The sequence below is a fragment of the Uloborus diversus genome, chromosome 6 (genome assembly GCF_026930045.1).
Source record: "Uloborus diversus isolate 005 chromosome 6, Udiv.v.3.1, whole genome shotgun sequence".
Taxonomy (NCBI): Eukaryota; Metazoa; Arthropoda; class Arachnida; order Araneae; family Uloboridae; genus Uloborus; species Uloborus diversus.
In genome coordinates this window covers 164,320,952-164,344,795 of record NC_072736.1, presented here as the reverse complement: position 1 = coordinate 164,344,795, position 23,844 = coordinate 164,320,952, and the positions used below count along the sequence as shown (strand labels likewise).

The 23,844-nt window shown below is 34.6% G+C and overlaps 2 protein-coding genes across 2 annotated transcripts in view; one reads left to right on the top strand and one right to left on the bottom strand.

The window, feature by feature from the left end:
* LOC129224073 (V-type proton ATPase subunit S1-like) overlaps positions 1-21,949 on the bottom strand; it is a 34,764-nt gene extending 12,815 nt beyond the window's left edge. The window contains exons 1-7 of the mRNA XM_054858475.1: positions 21,790-21,949; positions 16,697-16,814; positions 15,173-15,241; positions 12,083-12,284; positions 11,354-11,439; positions 2,770-2,966; positions 112-162 (exon numbers count right to left, since the gene is read on the bottom strand). Coding sequence (XP_054714450.1) covers positions 112-162; positions 2,770-2,966; positions 11,354-11,439; positions 12,083-12,284; positions 15,173-15,241; positions 16,697-16,814; positions 21,790-21,896 — 830 coding nt within the window. The 5' untranslated portion in view covers positions 21,897-21,949. The remainder of the gene's footprint in view (positions 1-111; positions 163-2,769; positions 2,967-11,353; positions 11,440-12,082; positions 12,285-15,172; positions 15,242-16,696; positions 16,815-21,789) is intronic.
* A 1,384-nt stretch (positions 21,950-23,333) lies between these two features.
* LOC129225166 (HEAT repeat-containing protein 5B-like) overlaps positions 23,334-23,844 on the top strand; it is a 97,994-nt gene continuing 97,483 nt past the window's right edge. The window contains exon 1 of the mRNA XM_054859731.1: positions 23,334-23,462. Within this exon, the coding sequence (XP_054715706.1) occupies positions 23,334-23,462 (129 nt within the window). The remainder of the gene's footprint in view (positions 23,463-23,844) is intronic.

Sequence of the window (23,844 nt, the reverse complement as noted above, 5' to 3'; positions counted from 1 at the left end):
TAAAAAAGAAAAGAAAAGAAAAAATTAAAAAAAACCACACAAAAACTGGTTTGAGTAACAGAAAAGTACTGTTTCTTATGCATATTTTAAAACATGTTGTCTAATACTTACTTAAGCACAACAGATGTAATGTCTCCAGCAGTTTTAAAAGTAAGTTGTAAACTATAAGTAAAAGGAGGGAAAAAATATTAAACCATTTTATTATAAAGAAATACAATAAACAGTTGATTATAACATGATTTTATCAAAATGTACGATTATGCTTTGCCTTAAAATAAAACACAATTGGAGCATTTTTTTTTTCTGATGATCAGAGTGAGAATAGAAAATCAACAAAATAGCAACGCTTGAATCTCACTTTTCAAAACGATTATTTTCTTTAAAATTTTATAATCACGAGCCATATAACCGGTGACAAACTTTTAGGAAAGGCACTCTCATGATTTTCATTTAAGCTTGTTGTTGCTTTAACCACTCGGGTGTACCAGCCCACGTAGACAATGCTATCTGATTTATGGCAGAAATGAAGGGCTTTCATTTGCAGAGCTCCACAAAGGTAGAAGTTCAAATTACCTCAGATAGCACACAGTGCATGGAAGTACTATCTATCGACTTTTCGATCATTTTGATCCATGCAAGAAGCTGAATAACTCCTGGTTCAGCCGAAGCAGTGATGTTTCCATCAATTTTTTTGAGGGTATACTACCAGTAATCCATTACGCACAATTTGTGTATGTGATCATATACATCACAGTATGTCATAATATGAAAATTTATGAAGCTTGAGGGCATACGCTAAATGACTAAAAAAATGTTTGAGAGTATACGGGGTATATGCAGTATACCCTATGGGAACAACCACGGAGCCCCAGGGGTATTGATTTAGAATTTGAACTTGGAGGACTTTGTGATTGAAGTTACCTGGCTCAGGGGGAAAACTATTTTTCAGGCAGTGGACTGTATTTTAGCATTTTTCACTGCATTAATGAGTCATTGATGAAAAAAAAAAACAATTTATTGTAACGGATTCGGTGCGACTTCCACTTTCTTCAAATGAAAACACAGTTCTTGATAAAAACACAAGAAATTTATTTACACTATGTACAGGAAAGATCTTCAACAACTGCTAAATTATTCATCAGCAATTAAGCAATTATCACACAACACCGTAAACTCAACGTTTACACACGTATTTACTTCCAAATACGAAAACAACACAGCGAAATGCCTCGCAATAAACAGAGCAAATACGCTCTCAGTTCGAAATATCAATCGAAACTCCCCTGTTTATCCATCGCTAACGGCTTATATAGACACCGAAAAGAAACTTCTCAAATATTCCACACGCTTCTGTAAAGTAGTAGACCGTTATCAAATTTTATCAATGAACAAAAAGGAAATAGGGGTCGTATACTTTAGCCATATGAAAAGGGGTTGTATATTCATTACGGGAAACTATTTACAGGTTACGTTACTACAATAATTACTATTTACAGGATTTGTAACATTATTTATGATTTAGGCATTATAAGAGTAGGATACACTTGTATCCTTAATACAAATTGAGATTGGGAGCGAGAGCCCTATGGCTGCTACCGCCAACGTTTGCAAAGCAAAAGCATCTTACGAGAGGTAGTTTTCACGCTCCTCTCCAAAAACGTGGGTTTTAGGGTTGCTTGGCAAAGCAAAGAGCCAAGACCCCGAGTGTTGTTCTTAATTGCTCGAGAACGTGCGCAGAAGCGTTAACAGTGATCATGGCCTATTTAACAGGCCCCAGTCACCATTGGCAAACACGGATGATCTTTGACCAGCTGGCATCGAACCTAGAACCATCCATTCCCCACTTATGACTCCAACACCTTACTGATTTGAATGCTTCAGTTCAAAAAGTTTAATTTCCAAGCATTATATGTATGGATTAGTAAGTATGGACAGTTGGTTCAAAAGATAATCATTTACAATTTAAATATTTAGTGGTTTCAAGGCATAAAAGCTTGGGAGAACTTTTGAGATATATTTTCCTGATTAAAAAAAAAAAACCCTTTTGAAAAAATATTAACAGTTATAATGTTTGGAACAATTTATAATCAAATTGTGATGCCTTAGATTAGATAGTACAAATTTTTATTCATTTGGATGTTGAAGAAACATAAGTATTACCAGGTTGAGTCAAAAGTTTTTTCGTATTTTCCCTACCCTGGATTGGCAGTCCTGAATGTAACATATGCAAATTACGTGTTCCTGCGCAGCTGATCAAAAATGGCAGAGCAGAGTTTGACCATGATAATCTTTATCAGTTGCTGTGATTTCTCGTACCTGTGTAGACGTTGCAGTCTCTTGAAATGGCGGATGATAAACCCGCAATTAAAGTTATTTTGTGTTTTCTCTGGAAAAAGGGTCTTAACGCAAGGGCAGAGATAAACAAAATTAATGATGTTGAGGATCTAGGTTCTGTGAATGAGCGCACTGCTCAAAATTGGTTTAAGCGTTTCAAGGAAGGTGATACAATTCTTGAAGAGAAACCAAGATCTGTTGTCGATAACGAAGTTTTGCTGGAAGCTATCCAGCACCAACCGAGTTCTAGCACCCAAGCAGAACTTGGTCCTTCCCAAAGTACCATCTATCGACACCTCCAACAACTGGGGCTTGTTGTGCATTTCTTTTGTAGGTGAAAACACGAAAAACTTTTGACTCAACCTAGTAAGTATTAATTTTTTGAAAAAATTTAGTGGGACCACATAAATACACAGAAATAAAGAAAATACTCACACAGAATCATTTCCACAAGCTGAGCCAGTGGTGTCTGGACTATCAGGAAGCGTTACATTATCGCTCCCTATACTAAATGTGGAATTTTCGAAATACATCAACAAACAGCCAGATACGTTTACGATACTAGATTTGTCATAAGATTCTTCAACTTGCAATAAATTTCTGAGTGGATAACGATCATTTTCAGGCATGCTCTACATGATAAAATAGCAATAGTTAGCGCCACATAATTAAAATAAAACTTAAATTAACATTCTGAAGTCATGCATTAAATTTTGTTCAACTTAAATGCATATTTTATATAAAAAAATAATAAAAAAATTAATTTGAACTTTGACATCTTGAATTCAAATTATATTTTTCGCAATCACGAGTATGTGTGTGTGCAGTGGCGGCGCTAGGCGTCGGCGATGTCGGCGACTGCCGATGGCCTCGCGCAGATAGGGGCTCGCAAAATTCTCAGAAGTAAATTCTCAAAAGTTTTAAGAAATTTCCATGTTTTCAACTGAAGCTCTTATTAAATGCAACAGACACAAAAGTAATCAAAATAGTGCGTGCAGCGGAGACTGCACAGAGCAAGCCTTAGCAAATGCGGGGCCCAATTCTGTCGGGGCCTGATTTTAAAATATTCAGTAGCTACAGCTTATTGATCAGTTAACTCTATTCTCCCCACCCCCGTCCTATTTCTTTCCTTTTTCTCTTGTTTCCTAAGTTCGTCTAAAAATAAGAAAATATTCAAAATGCTGCTCGTCCGAACACACACCCCTCCCCCACCTCCCTACAAACCCCTCCATACACACGCACACCGAAAGCATTATGAAGCATCTGAAATTTCGTTTCCAGATCTTAAATTTCGTGATATTTCCAGCTTAAAGCCCCCCAAATACTAAACAACATCGAAAATCGCTTAAAATTCTGTTTTTGTAGCTTGAATTTCAAAGATTACCGTGCCTAATATTACAAAATATGGCCTTACAATCGCATTTTTAAGGCTTGAATTTCAGAAAATATTCGGGCAAGGGTCCCCATACACCCTTTCTTTTATATCATTAGCAATTAGGTTTTTAAACTACATTTAACAAAAAGTTTAAGTGGACTGGCTCCTGAACATAAAATATTGCTAAAGTTTTTAGGACAGTAATTTTCAAAATTTTTCGAGGGAATAACTCCCTTCCTTCCCGTAAAATCTTCAAAGTTTGTCTAAAATTCAGTTTTTGAAGCTTCAACTTGGAGAATTTGCAATTGATTTTGACCTATTTTTTAAACAAAAGAATCGATCTGGGACAATCTCTGACCCTAAAGTCAATAAATGCGGCCTATAATTGCGTTTTTAAGGCTTCAGTTACTAGAAATTTCCACCGAGACCTCTGTAAATTTTTTCCCGTAACATCAGCAAAGAAAGCCTAAAATGGAGTTTTTAAACTTCAAATTTTTAAAAAAATTCCGGGGGAGGACCCCCGGACCCCCCCCCCCTTCTCTCAGGTCATTTTCTTCCTTTCAATGTGCCGCCCCCTCCCCACACCACGAAAAAGCTTTTCGATTGCGCTACTAGTCACGAACTGTTTTTGTCCTAGCAATTAAGTGAATTGGGAACTCTAAGTACCAATAGTTAGTACAAAAATTAATTCCATGGATTTGTCTGAAAATATTTTATGATTGAAAGGGCCTCGCAAAACTGCGTCGCCGACGTCTACTTTTGCTCTCTCGCCGACGTCTACTTTTGCTCTCGCGCCGCCACTGTGTGTGTGTATGTAGGCATGTATGTTTGTGTGTGTGGGGTATGTGTATGTGTGTATGGGTAGTTGTGTGGGGGGTATGTGTATGTCTGGGTAGTTGTGTGTATGTGTAGGTGTGTGTGTTTGTGTGTCTGTATGTATGCATGTGTGTATGTGTGGGTATGTGTGTATGTAGGAGTGTGTGTTTGTTTCTGTGTGCAGGCATGTGTGTGTGTATATATGTGTGTGAGTGTGTGTTAGGGCTCGACCGATGGCATTTTTTGGCCGATGGGCCAATACCGATTGTTGGCCGATGGCAAAAAAAAAAAAAAATTAATAAAATAAAATAAAAGATTAATTTGAATTCTGATATTTTTAATTCAAATTATGTTTTTTGCAATCACAAGTTGCGACAGGACCCTACTTATTGGAGTAATTGTTTCCAGAAACTTCTCCTGATCCCCCAAACCTGCCTTTCTCCTGGGCGGTTACGTGTGTATAGTTGTGTGTGTGTGTGTGTAGGCGCGCATGCATATGTAGGCTTGTGTGTACGTAGACCTGTGTACAATTGCTAAATATTTAAGAAATGCTTGAAACGACGAGGGAGGGTTTGGGGGGACACCCTCTGATTTTGGAGTAACTCACAATATTAAACTTACGCCCCAACTTTAGTTTAATTTTTTTAATACACAATCGCTACCATAAAGGCCTCGGAAGAGTTTCTGAATCTACTTCAGCACTTCCGAAGAAAAAATTCAAAAGTGCCTTTGATTTCCGAATTATGTCACCATTCAAAACGTCTTTAATCAATTTCTTACATTAACCCCTTCAGACCTGGTGTCCGGTATACCGGACATACTTTTAAACAGCTGCTAATCATTTAATAATTGATTTAATTAGTTGATTTTTTTTTGTAGTTGACTCTTTACATTCTACTTATTATAATTTGAAGTAATTTTTCGTTTTGGGGTCGACAACACTGACATATAAGGATTGAGAGATAGAGAGTGGCTCATTTTTCCAACAATAAATTTTCATTTGAAAAGCGAGGTTTTTTCCTGATTTTTTTAAAAGTATACAATCTTTAATTAATCGTTTCAAACGCTTATATTATGTTTTATAATTGTTTGTAGAACATTTTATAATGAAGTTTGTTCGGTATTTTATGGTTTTTGTATATGAAATATTGATTTCAAAAATATAAGTCAGGAATATTGGACGTGCCATAACTTTTTTAATTTTTCTCTTACAAACTCAAAATTTTGTCAATAAGATACCCATTACCATAGTACACTGTGTACGAAATATCAATATTTTTGGTCCAATATTTCATAATTCCGACTGAAGGGGTTAATGCTCTAAATTCTTCCTAAACAATATATAAAGCTTGAAAAAAAATCTCTAATTTTAAGAATGGTGTTAGTTTTAAACAACTAAGAAGTACAACCAAGAGTTTAATTTCAGAAATTGAGGGAGTGGGGGCACGCAAGTGTTCTCGGAAATACAAAAAATAGTCATAAAAATAGAGTTTAAAACAATCATAAACATTGAGCAGAAAAACCCTTTTAAAACTTGCACCCGAGTTTGTTTTGACGTGCAGTGGCGGATTTAAAAAATAGCAAATGTTGCAATTGCACGAGAGGCTCATAACCATAGGGACACTGTAGGAGTTACAAAAATGCCTATGATAAATATTTTACAACTTCTGTGATAGAGAAATAGGGCCCCAAAATGTATTTCGACGGGCCTCAAACTTGTAGCTCCGCCGAAGCGATACAGAAAAGACTGCATTACTGTGATTCATATTACAAATATCGAAAAATTAAAAATTACCGTCGGTTTAACGGGAGTCTAACAAAATGAAACAAAACCATTTTGCCATCTCATATTTTTTCCATAGCCTCCAATTCGGCAATACATCACCAAATGATCGTCAGTCTGAGACGTTATATTAATTTTCCATTTAAATAAGTAATTAATAGCCACAAAAAATGAGTAAATAGGCTTTTTCGAACACCCGATCGAAAACAAAAAGGGAAGTGCACAACTGGAACGTATGCACATCCCATATGCGAAAATTTAGACTTCTGCAGCTTAACATTTTTGAGTTATGACTTATGAGAGATACATACGTACATCCAGCCGCAAGAAACAACGCAATAATTAACGTGTTTGGTACCTGAATGCAGTATTAAAAACTCTTTCAGGGGTGATCAAAATAGAAATTCATACTGAAATTTAAGTAAACAATTTTCGATGAAAACAATAACTCCCTTTACTTTGTATTAAAAAGTTAAACAACAAAGGTCCTTTTTTTTTAAAAACATCGGCCAATTCCATCGGCTTTTCGATGTTTTTTAAGGCCGATGGGCCGATGTTTCCTGCAAGTTAGCATCGGCCGCCGATGCCGATGGCCAAATTGTCGAACCATCGGCGCCGATGCATCGGTCGAGTCCTAGTGTGTGTAGCTGTGTGTGTTTGTGTCTGTGTGCAGGCGTGTGTGTGTACGTGTGTGTAGACGTGTGTTTGTGGCTGTGTGCAGGCATAAATGTGTGGGTATGTGTGTGTGAGTGTGTAGGCATTGTGTGTGTATGTATGCATGTAGGATATGGACACAACCTGGAGACTTTTCACTAGAGGAGCAGCATCATGAGGCCAATCGACGGTGGTGCTGCAGACGGGGGCGGGGGGAAAATAAAATCAGCGTAATGCCAAAAACAGTCAAGTGAGAACAATAAGCAATCGTAATTGCTCAATAAAAAAAATTCTAGTCCCAACAAGTTCCCCCAAATTCTAAGTTCCAACATAGTTATAGAGAATATAGTGGTCACAAATGAGTAAAATTATATATTTTTGCATCCACCAACAACAGGCAGTTGAATTAGAGGACACCAGACAATTAACAGAAATTCCTAAAATAAGTATCAATAGGACAGATATTAAAACATTTCTCCAATGATATACGTACATTTCTTTCTATCGTCATTTAAAGACTTTTCATTAACAACATGTTTTTAAGACTTTTATTGTACATTTGTTTTTTTATTTCAGAGTTTCTCCTTAATATTAATTCTAATGTATTTAGTTGTTGTTTTGTTTCAGCTAAGCCGACAATTTGGGTGCACTGCTTAACTTTTCCAACTGTACCACAATTTGGTATGAAGTCCGGCTACAATAGTACACATGCCATAAGGACCCGTTTACAGGGTAGGCGCCATTCACAACACAACAACACATTCACACAAAGAAAGGACAAGGACAGGAGAGAGTAAGTACGTCCATGCCCGAGCCGGGATTTGAACCCAGAACCTCCTCATCTACAGTCAGACTTCTCTGACCACTAGACAGAGGCGGATTTAGGGGAGGGTATGCGGGGCTACTGCCCCGGGGCCTCCACAACAAAGGGGCCCCCATAATAAAATTTTTACAAAATATCCCAACTTCCACGGGGTGAAAATATTGGATATATACAGTCGGACCTCCATATATCGAAGTAGCAAATTGCCGGAAAAAAATTCGATACATAGAAATTTCGATATATAGAAACGATCTTATTATATCGTACAAATCTCCTAAAATACTAAAATTAAAGCTAAGTTTCGTGTAAGAAACCCACTTTATAATTTATACGAGTATCGGATTAAATGAAAGTTAATGATTAAAATATTAACAGAAGTTACATTTTTACGCCAACCATACATCTTCATATTCTTCGGCAATTCAACTTGATCGCAACATTAGGGGAGTTTCGTTTTGACAAATCGAGAGAAAAGTAAAAAAATCAATCTATTTAACTGGAATGATTTTTACTGAGGCTAAAAAGACTAGGAATGACAACCAACAGACAAAAGGGATAAATTGAAACTAGATTTTACAGTGTTAATGGTTACAGCTAAGATATCTGAAATAAACTAGAGGGACTTTAAGAACTCCAGAACGGAACAACGACCATATACACACCTTTTAACCCCAGATTCTTTCTGAGTTTCGTAGCAACCTTTAGTGAACATAATATTCTCCTCTAACCTTCATTTTTCATGAGACAAACAGTCTGAAATGGAAAAAAAATCTACGAATGTCTCGAAATTTTTTTCGATATATAGAGATTTTTTCGATATATATAGAAACAATTTTTCTATGTAATGAACATAGAAATTTGCTGGGATTTCGATATATAGAAAATTTCGATATGTGGAAGTTCGATATATGGAGGTTCGACTGTACATATATATATCAACATATTCGGATATATATCAAAGTATCGGATATTTTCGAAAATATGATCATCTTTTCGAACCCTTATTAGGGGCCTCCACTCCTTCATTGCCCACACTTCCTAATCCAGCCCTGCCACTAGACAAAGCGGTTGATGCCTTGATTCGTTGGTGCCTTGATCAGCACCTTAAAAAATTACATCCTAAAAATTATTTAGATGAAAATTAGACCCTAGAAATTATTGAAAGATGTAATTTTCCCAGAACAGGACTTCAGTTTAATGACAAAAGATATTTTCACAAAATTCTACATTGTATACAGTCGAACTTGCTTATAACGAGGACAAAAGGACTGCCATATTTGCTCCTTATAACCCAGTGCGCATAAAAAACAAGTTCGTGAAAAAAATCATAAAAGCTCACCTCAGATTTTTTTCTTCTTCATTTTAATCACTGTACAGTAAAAAAGAAGTCGGTTACTTTGCTTTGAACTGGCTGAATGTTTCTTGTGTTATTGTTTTTGAGGAATACACATACACACACAAACCATACAAAATTTTTAAACGTTTCTTTACTCCATAAATAAACAAGCTGATTGATGTGTGCATCCCATGACTTCCTTTTACTCCAATTTTAATGTTATTTTCCCATTATTGGCAATTTTAATGTGATTCAATAGTTTACTCTCTAAATATCACCACAGCAGCCAAATTGAAACCAGATTTTAAAAAAAAAAGATCGCCAAATTTGTCGCCAAGTTGGCAACAAAACTTGGCTACCAAAAGACTGGCGATATATTGCCAAGTGTCCGCCAAATTATAACACCACTTCAGTATGCATCGAAATTAACAATGATTCTTCCCAAAAAGCGGCAAAAGACCTCTTTAGAAACACCGGAATGCAACCAAAAGGGGAAGTGCACAACTAGGAGTCTATGTAACAAATTTCAACTTTCTAGGACATACCGTTCTTCAGTTATGCGACATACATATGTACATACGGACGTCACGAGAAAAGTCGTTATAATTAACTCGGGGAAGGTAAAAAATGGATATTTCAAGTGTTTATACGTTCTTAGGCACTTATCTTCGTGTGGTCGGGTTGAAAAGAAAACTCAACATTCATTCCACAGAGAGCAAAATGGAAATTGAGGCCGAATTTTGAGTGAAAAATTTTTTTGCGAATACAGTACTTCCTTTTTTGTAAGAGGATGTAAAAAAAACTGCTGTCATCTCTTGTTCTCAGGATTTACGATTCGTCGCTAACTTTGGTTGACTTTGGAATCTTACCAAAAAAGAGTAAGCTAAGCTGGAAGTCAATAGAAATTTTATGAATCAAAAAAATATTGCTCGCTTTAAGCGGGGTTTGCTCGTTAAAAGCGAGTAATGCACCCATAGACTTTACATTGTACCAACCAAGTATTTCTTGTTTCCGCGCTAAATCCAGGTTCTCGTTGAATCAGGGCTTGTCATTAGCGAGTTAGACTGTATTTCACAAGCCTAGACTTCTGACAAGATCAAAAACTAGCCCGTCATTTGAAATCTTTCGGCGGGGAGATAGAGGGTCATAGGGTATCCTTATTAATGCATATTATACCAAGAAACAACAAAAAGTGTGTCCAGACATATGCAGACTTGCCAACCCTATGAAAAGAAAAAACGGGAGATCCAGTCAAAGCTTTAAGGGAGAAAAAGGGAGATTTAAAACGATTCTATAATAAGTAAAAAACACTGTTATAACAAGTATTTATTCAATTTTTTCATGAAAGAGAATTCACTCGTATAATCGCTCTTTTTGTTTGTAGATATTTCTTTTTTTCAGACATCGCTAAAGATGAATGTTAAACTACAACGCACGTTGTAAATCAAAATGAAAACACGCGGCGCAGTTAGCATGCGTCTGAAAACTGAACGATACCGCGAAAACGGCAACGGCGCATGCGTGAGATAGAAGTGGAAGTGCGAACGTAGAGTTAAACCAAAATACCATCTCCGGAAGCATTTCGGTCGACACTCCGAACGCACCCATCGGACGTTTGCCGCTCACCTTGCGTTCGACGAACCTCACCGGTCGATCGGTGAGTAACCGGTTACTAACCGCAGCGTTCTATGATCAACCGGTTACCGCATCCGTTACCATTCTAAGCAGTTGATTGGTTGATTGGAGCACGTGATCATTAGCTGTCACGCTAACCGGTCGTGCTCGTCGAACGTGAGCTCACTGAGCAGTGCGGGTTTGCTCTGCTAGCCACGCCATCTATTAGGGCTGTCAGTAACTATTTTAAGCAAGAAAATTAAGTTTAATTTTGAAAAAAAGAAAAAAACCCGAAAAAAATTAAAAAACGGGAGAAATGGATACTCAAACGTACAACCGGGAGAATGTAACGAGTAAAAAACGGGAGTCTCCCGTGAAAAACGGGAGAGTTGGCAGGTCTGCATATGTATATACACTAATTTCTACAAGCTAGCCCTGGACGGACTTTGTATGAGTTGAATGATGTTTTTTAGTATATAACTAAATTACAAGTATATTTAAAAAAATAAACATTAAACAAAACAAAAAAAGAGAAAATCAACAGCAACATTATAGAGACTACAAAAAACATTGAAGAAGCTGCCTTAAAATAAATAGCAAAAGAATTAAAAATTTTACCCAGGATGATTTTGCACCAGTGAAAGCTCCTACGACATTTTTCTTACTGTTTTCAATAGAAGGCAGGAAGACTTCCTTTATTTGATCTAAACCATAAGAATAATTACAATTACAAACAGCTCTGTATGCAAGATAGAAAAAAACTTTCTAAGAATGACATTTGTCACCGCATATCATCAGTATAGTAGGATAAAAATATAAAGTATCTGCACACAATCAATATACTGTGAGTAGGCAAAATATTTAGTGCAAATGCCTTTTCCTTTCAATCACGTGCCCATAAAAGCAAAAAGGGGACTATTTTCATAAATTTATATAACTTCTCCTTATTTAACTGTACAGAGTACCACTAGTCAACTGCAAATTTGAAAAAATAAATAAATAAAATAAATACAATATTTCACTTTTTTTTTTTTTTTGAAAATTTTTATTTGAAAGAAAACATACACACATATTTCAAATTAAATAAAAATTAAAAATTCTAGTTTCAATAACATTTAAACTAAGTCTTTAGATACCCCAAAAATCTTGAAGAAATATTAATTTGATGACTTTTGATGGATGCAGTATGAAAAGAGAAAAAAAAAAGATTTTTAGTATTCACTCTACGACATACTTTTTGTCACAAAATTTTCCATGATTGTTCAACTTCATTTCAATATGACACACAAAATAAAAGAAAAAAAAAGTGTCCCAATTTTTCTCAAAATATAAAATGCTTTACAATACCTTTGTTTGAAACACCATCCTCGGATATATGCAGAATGGTAACACAGGATGTGTCCATTGCAGATGAAACTGATTTTAAGACATTTTCATCAACAGCCTTATCCACAACGATTTCCTGAACTCCACAGTGGGCTTTATGAATATAATGCAAAGGATTTTGCACAGAGGGAAACATCATGTTAGGATGGGCATCCAAAAATCTCTAGAGAAATGCACAAAAAAGCGAGTCATAAAATTGTATTTCATAATCATAAAAGAAAGCAGTTATAATCGAATAAGACACTTAAATTGCAACTAACTTGCACTTCAGAAATCTGGATTTACTGGGGTTGAGCCCAGGGTTGCTAGGTTTAGCTAATATTAGCCAATTTGGCTATTTTTGACTTTCCTTGGCTATCCCAAAGCAGAATACAGTAGACCCTCGTTTTATGCAGGGGTTACATCCCACGGAAATGCCGCGTAAATCAAAACCGTGTAAATTGAGACCTAATAATAGTCTTAAAATAGGGGTTAGGTTCCACAGATGGAAAAAAATATTTCATTCTAGTGATGACTAATTTAATAATAAGTTTAATGTGTACTTATATCGATATGGATGCATAACATGCATAAAGAAAACATAAATTAATTTTGTGTTTATAAAAATAAGCTGGCTATGATAGTACTTTGGCTGCCATTAAAAAAATTTCTCTGTAGTTCTTTGCAGAGCATTAACACATCTATATCACTTGCACCATTTCCATGATAGAATCTTCCTTTACTTACAAATAAGAAACATGGGCGCCCATATGCAAAGTTGCAAGGGGGGGGGGGAGCTCTAATATTTTCCCTGTGGTTTAGCTGGATATTTTCCCCCATGGAAATTGATTATAGGACAGATTAGAGTCATTAAAATTTGACATTTTTAACAACTTATTCACTAATGGCTGGAGAAGAAATGTTGTTACATTTTTGCAAAGAAAAAAGTACTAAAAGCAAGGAAGTTGTAATTTCAAAGGGGGGCTCGAGCCCCCTCCTTGCCCCCTATAGGGGCGCCCTTGATAAGAAATCATTTGCAGTTGACAAGGTATGGCTCAAAATTTTCGATGTGAACGTTTTTGGTATTGTGTCATGGATGTTGCTATCCTCGTTGGTTTTGGCCTCCTTTGTCACTCCTAAAAGCTCTTCTTCCAGTGAGTTCTGAACTGTGTGAGTTGAATAACTTTACTTCTATAAAGAGCTCTGGAACCAATCGCATAAAATGTCTCCAGTGGCCCAAGTTCGATGATTAGCAAGCCGAAATGCAGTTTATTACGCGTAATCTGCTATCTTTAGGAGTTTGGATTTTGAAAGAGGGGAGAATTTTATCTGTTTGCATACCACGCGCATCCGCGTAAAACCGAAATTCATCCGTATAAAATAAAATAAAGTTGTCAAATCTTAAACCGTGCATAATCGAAACCGCGTAAAATAAACCCACGTAAAACGAGGGTCTAATCTACTACTAAATGTGCGACGTACGTCCCAGAACAGATGTCTGAGCTGCGGAACAATTCCGTTCAAATGTGAGAGAAAAAACTCAGACAAATTTTCTGCAGAAATTCTACAGATATCTGCGAAATTTCTGCAGAAATTCAGCAGAAACTGCAGATTTTCTGCAAATATCTTCCAACTAAAGATAGAATTTTGCACAAATCCTGCAGATTTTATTAAATTAGAAAAAAATCTAAAATTCTCGGAAATTGCGATAATTTGGCAGAAAGCTCGCGAAAAATGTTGAATTAGATAAGTCATCAGCAGGAACTTTAGATTAATTTTGAACTTTAAGAAACCTGTAGAATTTGTGCAAAATTTTATCTTGAATTGGAAGATATTTGTAGAAAATCAGCAGTTTCTGCAGAAATTTTGTATTCTAAACCTGAAAAGATTCTGATTTTTTAGTGTTTTTGGTTCTCCTTTTTCTTATTTTTCCCAATCAATCTTCAGCACTGCAATTTCCTCCATAAACGTATCCTTTTGCATTCTGAAAATATTTCAATTATTTTGAAAGTTTTGAAGTGTTTTATTATATGCTACCCTAACTCGACTGATTTTGTTAATTATTTTACTAATTAATTTTTTATTAACAATACTTAAATTACTCCTTCATGTCATGTAAAATTAACCAAACAAACGTGGTTTGACACCGAGGTTTGGATTTTTATAAAATTTTGTATCTTTGCTCTTTCTACGCATTCGAGAAAGTAAATAAAATATTTTTGGAGAATCTCAATCGGTTTAGGTTTCACAAAAATGCATAGCAACAGTAAACTTTTATCAAACGGAAAAAAAAAAAAATCTCTGGCATGATTGAAATGATTCTGGTTTAGGGCTCCCGATTTGTGGAAAAGGTCACGTTGTTTGCTTGTGTATACAATGCTTGAAGTACTTGCAGAATAATTTTGGTCATGAGATTTTACCTTGCAGAACATCGTCAAGTATTCTGTTTGGAGCTTGGCTAGAAAAAAATTCAAAAGTATTAGACAAACCATTGCTTGCCTTTTTTTACGCTTTAAATAGTTTTATAAAGTTTTTAAATCACACATAAACATTTTACTTTGAAAAAAAAAATGTCCTGAGACTGTAAGCAGAAATACTGAAACTAAAGTAAACTGTGGCCAAACAAATTCATAATTGAAATCAGAAGTTTCCCCCTAAGTAAAGCTACATTTCCCTAGCAATTTCACTGTAACATGTGTGATATTTTTTCTTTTCAAAGTTCTTGATATTTTTTTCTTTTCAAAGTTCTTTTTCATTAGCTCAGTATCAAAAAAATTATTATTTAGCGTTATGAGGCCTGAAAGAGGCAAAAAAAAAAAAAGAAAGGAGGAAAGGTCTTAAAAGCCAACAGAAAAAGCCGGAATTTGGCAAAAGCCAGAAAAATCTCATCCCTGATATCTCAAACTCCTCCACAGTGTCTTTTATACAAATTGTAGTATTATGGAAAATTTGCAGATTACAGGAAAAAACTTCAAAAAATGTGGACATCAATTTTAGAAAGCAAAAGAAATGACATTAGGAATGTAGGAAAAGGCAACACGAACAATATTATGATTCAAACTGTAACCATACCTGTAAATTTTGAAGAGTATCATTTGATGCTCCAGTTTTATCACTAGCAGACAAATCCTCTAAACTAAGCTGCAAAAATGAAATCATTAATGACTGACTTTCTTTGCCTAGATGACATGAAATTTTAATGAAATTTGCACACACACACAAAAAAAAAAAAAAAGTAGCCCTATAGTGACTTTATCACAAAGTGTTACACTTCAACTTTCACCCCCCCCCCCTTGTAATATTTCACACCATTTTTCACAAACATGTTGTTACAAAAAAGGGTGATGTTACACTTCTTGTTCCTCCCCCCTCCCCCCCTGTTACAAACTCACTATTTCATGAACCTCTCCCCCCCCCTCAAAGAATGATAGCATTTTTGGAGGATCCCAATATTAAATACTTTTATATACTGCAGTGTTAGACCACACAATAGTGTAATGATGGGAAAAAATCTAAATTAATAGAAATCGAAAGAGCATTAAAAAACATGTTTTTGGAGGTAAAAATTATTTGCCCTTGTGTCCCAGTTATCGGAATACGAGGTCTTAAAGGTTGAAAAACTCTTTTCTGGAGAATTTGGATCAAAATTCTAAGTGAACAATTAAATGGGACAAAAATCTTTCAATGTCAGAAGATGTTCTTCTAGATCCAGGAAATAAGCATACAAGTTATTATTTACAGGGGTTGGTCATTAGTGCAGCATAAAACTTGACCTGGGTGTCTTAATAAATCAAGGCTTCACATTTAGTTAACAGTACGATATAGCAAATAACAAAGTCAAAATCTATTTCATACAATTCTAAACGGGAAAGACGGTGACAGTGTAAAAATTAATGCAATTTTAACTAGTTGCATTGAAAAGTGCAGAGTAAAACATGTTTATGGATGCATAAATTATTTGCCCTCATGTCCCCGTTTTATAAATCCAAGGTCTTAAAGTCTGTTGAAATTTTAAAAAATTCGCCAAATTTAGTGAGTTTCGGTGAGTAATGGAAAACATCTTTAACATGATTTGCAGATGGATGTCCTGCCACATGCAGACGGAAAATTCTCGCGATGCCTTCAATTTTTTACAAAGTCCTTAAATTTGGTACTTTTCTTAAATTTTGGCAGACTTTAAGAACTTATATCTCCATAACAGGGGGACGAGGACAAATTTGATGTGTCAAAAAAAAAAAAAAAAAAGGCACAATAAGCAATATGCAAATTGCCGTCCAAGAGAATGATTTAACAATTACAAAAAAGGAAATTTTTTTAACCACAAATTTTGAATGTTAAGAAGTAAAAAAAAAATAATAAAAGAAAAATACAAATTGCAAATGTTTTTATATAGTTAACATTTCATGCTTTCTAAAAAAACATAATTTTTAAAGAAACAGCATTTTGTTTGTAAACAATCAATTTTTTTTCAGAAAAAAAACTTTTTCCCCCTACCATCTCAAAATTTCAACGAAATTTAGCATCTCTATCTCTGCTTATTACTCAAATGAAAAAAGATTCTTGTGCAATAATGTTCATACAGTATGAAAGACTTACTTGATGTACGGAGAAAACAAGAAGACTAGAAGAGTCATCAGAAACATCTTTCAGGGTGTTTACAAACAATTCATCAACATTTCCAAGAGCAGAAACAGGTTTTATGTTCAGACTGTCACTGAAATTAAGAATAACATCCCACTATTTGAGCCTTTGTTAATAACTTGTTAAACTACTTTCATCAAGTATTTTATTCTTTAATTAATACCTGCAATCTTCAGGGGTGCCCCCCCCCCCTGGGCCGGATTTGGAAGTGTGGAGGCCCCGGGGCAACGAAGGAGTGGAGGCCCCTAATCAGGGTTCGAAAAGATCATCATATTTTCGAAAATATCCGATACTTTGATATATATGTATATATCGGATATTTCCGACCCGTGAAAGTTAGGATATTTTGTAATAATTTTATTATGGGAGCCCCTTTGTTGTGGAGGCCCCGGGACAGTAGCCCCGCCTGCCCTCCCCTAAATCCGGCCCTTCCCCCCCCCTTAGTGCAAGGGTGCACCCCCTAAATATTGCAAAGACCCCCTCCTTCCAAAAAAAGTGAAAAATACCTCTCAAAACAACTGCCCTAAAAATTTTAATGGCGCAGTCTGCGCCATGTGTGACCCCCCTCCTCCTGCATTCTTATATTACAACAAGAATTAATGTTTGATAATTTTTTAAAAAAAATTCCAACTCTGATCGCCAACCTCATGTTATAGATGAATCTTGAGGGTCAGAACATGTTTTTAAAATTTAAATATTTCCTACAAAACATGGGAAACATAGAAAAGGAAAGATAACCATAACTAAAAAATTTGAGAGGACTCTTTAATTTTTATGATTTTTAATGAATATTATCAGTAAACCCCTGGAAAAAAACTTGAGGTGGTGGATCCCCATAAGTTCCTTTTGGCTAAGTGGTAAAAACACTGGGCAACCATCACAAAAGTCTGTGGATCAAATCCCACCTCTGACACATCTTGGACATGGGCAGTTCTCAAAAGGTGGGAGCAAACACAGACCTCAACTTTGAAGCTTCAACACCAAATAACTTTCATTTTAATTAACTCAAAAATTTTTGAGTTAAATTATAATACTGTATAGAGACAAGAATTGACATAAATTATGGAAAAAATGTTCTTTAAATGCCCTTAAAAAAATATTTTCTTTGCTAAAAGGCGCAATTTTGGACATACCAAAACGTTAACTGAGCAAATGTACCATTAAAGAAAAATTTTTTAAAATTATTTCCATACGTTTCAAAAAAAATTTAAAGGTATGAATCTTACACTGAATAATTTTTTGTTAATATTTTACACAAATAACAAAAGTAAAGACAGATTATTCACTTTGTAAACGATTTTAGAAAATAGTAAGTTTGAAATTTGATGCATGTCCAAAATTTACGATCTTTACAATGCTATTTTTTGAGAACTAAGTATATGATTTTTTCATTTTAAAGGTGTTTATCGAGCCTCGGAATCAATTTTTAATTGTTTAAAAGTGTTTTCATAAGCTTTTATGCAGTATCTTAGAAGAAAAATAATTTTTCTTAAACGTACATGTGAGATGTCCAAATGGCGTTACGATCTTGACGCCGATAATTCTGTCCATTTATTCATAATTTTTGATGATCTACTGTCTTCTAACCTCAATAAAAAACGTTATTATAATGTTATCTTCTTTAATCCATTGGTATTCTGCATAATTAATATGTTACACATTGAACAATACATAAATTACAGTAGAAACATGGCTGCTTATGATCGAACCGAAAGCCATTTTGCGCTAAAATCGCCAAGCAAACCTCCGTTAGCGACAACACAGTATACGATAAGCTAAAGGTTACCATAGGGGAATTCCAATTTGACAAATGTAGTTTATCGTCAGCTGTACCAGTTTTGGCGACTTTATCACCTGCGCTAGCAATTTTTTTTTTTTCCGCTTTTATTATTTTAGAATTCTTTTTCTCTTCTTTCTTTTGGAAACATAATTTAACGATCTCCAAACAGAAATACGAATTTCTTTCTTCAATAATTTTTTTAGACATCATTTTAATTCTTATGACATTAGAAAAAATATTCATTATTAAAACTGATGTCACTTTTTACAATTGTATTATTTTTAATTTGAAGCTTTTTTTTAACTTTGCATCAATTTCTTCAAAATCATTCCAAAACTTTATTAAATGTAAGGAGCAGCATGTATAGCCATTCAAGTATTTCATTAATATCCTCTTTATTATTAAATTGCAAAATTTAAAATGTAGTAAATAAAATTTTCATTGGAAAAGTTAAAAATCAGATTAACAATTGTCAAAAATGGTGAAACTTACGTTATGATGATGTCCAAAATCCGTTACCTACAGGAAAACAATGTCCAAAATCTGTTACCTACAGATTGCTGATTTAATTTGCTAATTAACAATTTTTACAAATACCTGCTGTCTTTTCATGTTCATATATTGTGTTCTAGGTATGCATACTATAGAATAAAATCAAAATTGATGTCAAATTCGTAAATTTTTGAAATTGCTCAAAGTTAACTTTTTTGTTCCCACCTTTTGAGAACTGCCCACATGCATCAATCACCATGCTGTTCACATCCATGTGCTACATTATCGCAAATCAAAGGTGTTGCGAAGTCAGGAGCCCCCCCGATGGAGAACTTACCTTTTTATGGTACTAGCCGCCTGCGGCGACCAGCTGGTTCGCCTTCTTACGCCATTCGCCTTTCTGTGCAAGCAGCCACCTACAGCGGATGTTTGGCTAACTTGTCATTTACCTTTTAACTTCAAGTTTGCCTCCTTCGACGGCTGTTTAAATAAAATCGGTAGCAGTATTAATCAATCCATCTCGATCTTTTTTTTTTGTGCCATTCACATTTTTACGCCAAGATTGCCGCCTTCGGCGGCTATCTACCTTTACGATCTATCTCTAAATTTTCTTATCCACCTCTATTTATTTTAACCTCCCCGCCCATCCCCTAATAAAAACAAAGATCACTCAAAAAACCGCTTTTTTTTTACTTAAGTAAAGCAAAAAAAAAGCTCAAATTTCCCATAGTGTGCAAAAAGTAGCGTTTGACAAAGATAAAAAAAATCTCGCTGTTTTTATTGAATTAAATGCACACAACTATGAAATGTAAGGTAATACAGAAACAGCAAAAGATCCAGCTTGGGGGGGGGGGGGATGGAAAAAGAAATAAATGGCAATAAAATAAAACAAAAAAAAAAGGAAAGAAAAAAAGCAAGCGCTGCCGAAAAACACGTGGTCATCACATCATAAAATGTAGAAGTAAGCTTAATAGTAAAAAAGAAAGATTAACATTGCTTGCGATTAAGATTCTATCGTAAACATTGAATCGAAATCCAAGTAGTGACGTCACAAGCATAAAAGATTGAAGAACGCTTTTTTCGACCGATGCATGTAAAGACATGATGTGTTCAGCATTAAAAAAATTGTAAAAAAAAAACCTATTGCGTATTTTTAAGAACATTTTTTTCGGAAGAGGGCGAAATGTTTTTATTATTACCAACTTAAATTTCAGAAATGAGGCTTTGATTCTTCTCGCAGGATGATATAAAAAAAAATAAAACCCAGAAAAAAAATGCAAATTAAAGGTTTTTTCAAAAATTCATAAAAAGTACAAAAATTGCTCAATCTTCAAAATTTTTTCATTTATCATATTTAAAATTAAATTTTCTACACTATAGTACAAAAAATATTTGTGTGTTGCGATTGATTCGGGGTCTGTGAGGTAAAAAGTACTAAAAAGTGCAAAAAAACACATAAAACATTAAATAACCTTTTTTTTAATTAAAATATCAAAAATCGAAGCCCGAGGTGCACATCTTCGGCAGAAACTGTACCTGTATACCAAATTTCATCTTTCTAGGCCTTACTGTTTTCCCGGGAAGCGCGCTACACACACACACAAACATCTTATTTTATTATATGTATAGATAAATCCTCACACTCAGTCTAAAGCAATACATCATATGACAATGGCATGTTACAGATACACACCACGTTGGAGTTAACTTTTAATTAACGTTCAAGTTTGAAAAAACTGGCATTTTCTAATGTTTTTACTTCAAAACACAACTACTGAATTTAACCTAACACAAAATAAGCTTTCCTGTAAGGTATATTGCACGAAACAACACGTAACTCTCCTCATTGGCGAGAAAAATATTTCAATTTTGTGCAAAAAATCGGATGTCGCCAAATGGGGGGGGGGGGGGGGGGGGTGGGGGTATATCACATCTGTACCGAGGTTATTTCGACTTCCTAAGAAAGTTCTCTATTCATCAAAGTTGGACAATATACAGCTTTTTTATTTTGTGATTTTCCTTAAAGAATGACCAAAGTCTTACCTCATTTTATGTAGGTGCATCAGCATGTTTGCATTTTCTAATTTGGTAACATTACAAGTTTTCTTTTGGTAAATTGAGAAATTTCTCCTTCCCAAAAAACGTAAAATCGGGACACTCCTGTGTGCTGTACACAATAAATGGGCACAATAAAAAATCAACCTCAGAAATATAGTCAGAAGACAAACGTGAGGATCTGATCAAAGCAAATATATTCACTTTTATATTTTCTTCCTTGCACCTTGTGTGGATTGCTCTGCTTTCATATTCCACTCGCAATACGAAAGCAAAAAAAAAGGGGCTATGATCATTCGAAATAACTCTGTCCTTCTTATTTCGTTAAACTAATTGTGGTAACAGTTTAGTAAAAGCTCCAAGTTTTTTTCTTTTCGCGCAGTACCACTAAATGTTTTCAAGACCAAATAAAGGAAAAATAATTTTCAGATGCATGCAGCATAAAAAGGACAAATCATAAGTTATTTTGAAATACTAGTTGATTTTCCTGATCACTCACAGGGAAAATATTTATTTTCAGCAATTATATTTATTATTTATCCCTTTAAATTTTCTTTGTTTGAATCACGTTTGCAATTCATAGTTTTGGGGGGAAAAATCAGTAATTTTCTACGAAATATGCATACAATAATATTAATTAATGCATCAAAGAAAGTTAATAGTAAGTAGTCAAACAATTTATTATGTATTATACACCTAGTAAACAATTAACCCAACTTACCCCTTAATATTCCACATAATAATAGGAATTTCATCTGATAATACGGCATTAATGAACAGTATAGAAAAAAAGCAATTATAAATACAAATTTTAAGTTTATCAGACATAATTTTAAATTATATACACGACAAGCATCAAATTTGTTGCAGACCACTTTCGAAGTCACAAGTTTTGTAAATTTTGATGTTGAGCTGCACTCTTTCTGATTTTCGGCAGCGTGAAAAAACGGACAATTTTACTTGAAGATTTAAAATACAATGAAAATCGGAGTGAAAAAAAATGTAATGGATTTTTTTTTTTGAATCTTTCACTGAGATTAATTAGAAAATTATTGTGTAAAGAAATGAGGTTAATCTCAGGTTGCGTTCGATGAGCACGACCGAGAGCGACCGGTTAGTTAATCACGTGACAACTAATGATCACGTGCTCCAATCAACCAATCAACTGCTTAGAATGGTAACCGGTGAGGTAACCGGTTAATCATAGAACGCTGCGGTAAGTAACTGGTTACTTACCGGTAGACCGGTGAGGTTCGTCGAACGCACCCTCAATTGCGACATCAAAATTAGGGATGGCAATACCGCTGCGTGGGCTTTAACTCTTGCAGAATGTTTATAATTTGTCCTTGATTTTTATTTTTCTTACTTTTATAAAGTAATTTAATTTGATGCAATTTTAATGCACTGTATTCTAATGCAACGTTAAGTTCATGTACTAAAATTCCGATTCTCTTTCATTTTGCAAGTTAGTGCTCGTTCCTTTTTGCGCTGTTTGTTTATTGATGGTGTATCAATTAATTCTGATATGTCTGATTTATTTGTTTACTTTTTATCATCTTGACATTTCCGTAAGCTTGCCAATATTATCTGATGAAGCTGAAAGTTTCCAGAGGAAATGACAGGCGGTTTTCTCCGTGTTACTCTGTAGCAGAATTCATGTTTCCTATTTTACTGAGTTGTTAAGAGTGCAGTTTTTTAAACATGAACTCCCTGTTACTAAAAATTAAGCAATTTTCATCCTTTCAAAATAAGGATCAATTAAGGTCTTGTACTTTAATGTATTTTTTACGTTCTGTGAAAGTGCAAATGTAAATTTTGATAATATTTTAAATGTCATGGTATTTAGCATTTTGAAGAAAAAGATGAGAAATTTTGAAATTTGCTGGATTAGTATTTAATTTATTTGAAACATCTTTAAGAGAAGCTTGTTTTCATTTCTTTCATTGTTTACTTTATTCATCTCGTCCAATTGCTAGGGAGTTGAAATTTTGGTAGTTGCTCCGGAAATTAGTCCAATTTAAAATAAACTAGTGTTTAAAATGTATTGCTAACACAGACTGTAAAATGATTTAAAATTTTATGATACTCACATTTCTCAAAGGTTTCTTTTAAGGTGTCGGTCCTGTTGCACGTTATGTTATTCATACGTGGATGACTGGATGGCCAATGTTTATTGCAGTTGCAATTAATCTAGAGAGCAAATATCATTGTTTATTGTGTATGGTTATTTATTTATTTTTTTGTTTCTTTCACAGGTTCGGCAAGATGATGGAACTTTCCCATAGTTTGATTTTAAATGAAGAAGCTCTTCAGCAAATTCCTGAGCCCAAAAGGCCTGTTTTCATCTTTGAATGGCTAAGGTTTTTGGACAAAGTTCTAGTTGCTGCTCAAAAGGTATTGTCTGGATCCTTTTTTATATATTTACTTACTGTAGGCATATTTTCAAAGGTGCAGGTTCTTGATTTCTTCCAGAAGCTCAGACAAGTTGATGTACTTTTTTTTTTTTTACTGATGTTTTTGTGATGGTTTGGTGGCAATGATTCAAAGATTTTGCTGTTGCTGCTGCATGTCCTTAATGCTGACTTTGTTGAAAACTTAGTACTTGCCGACCGAGCTATAGGGGTGCCAAGGCTCTTTGTCTGTTAGGTTCCACATGCATAAAACTTGTAATTTAATATACAGTAGAAAACCGTTATAACGCACACCTTGGGACCAGAGCTTTTGCGTTATACAGGATTTTGCGTTATATAGATCATTTCACAAATTTTGAAACTAA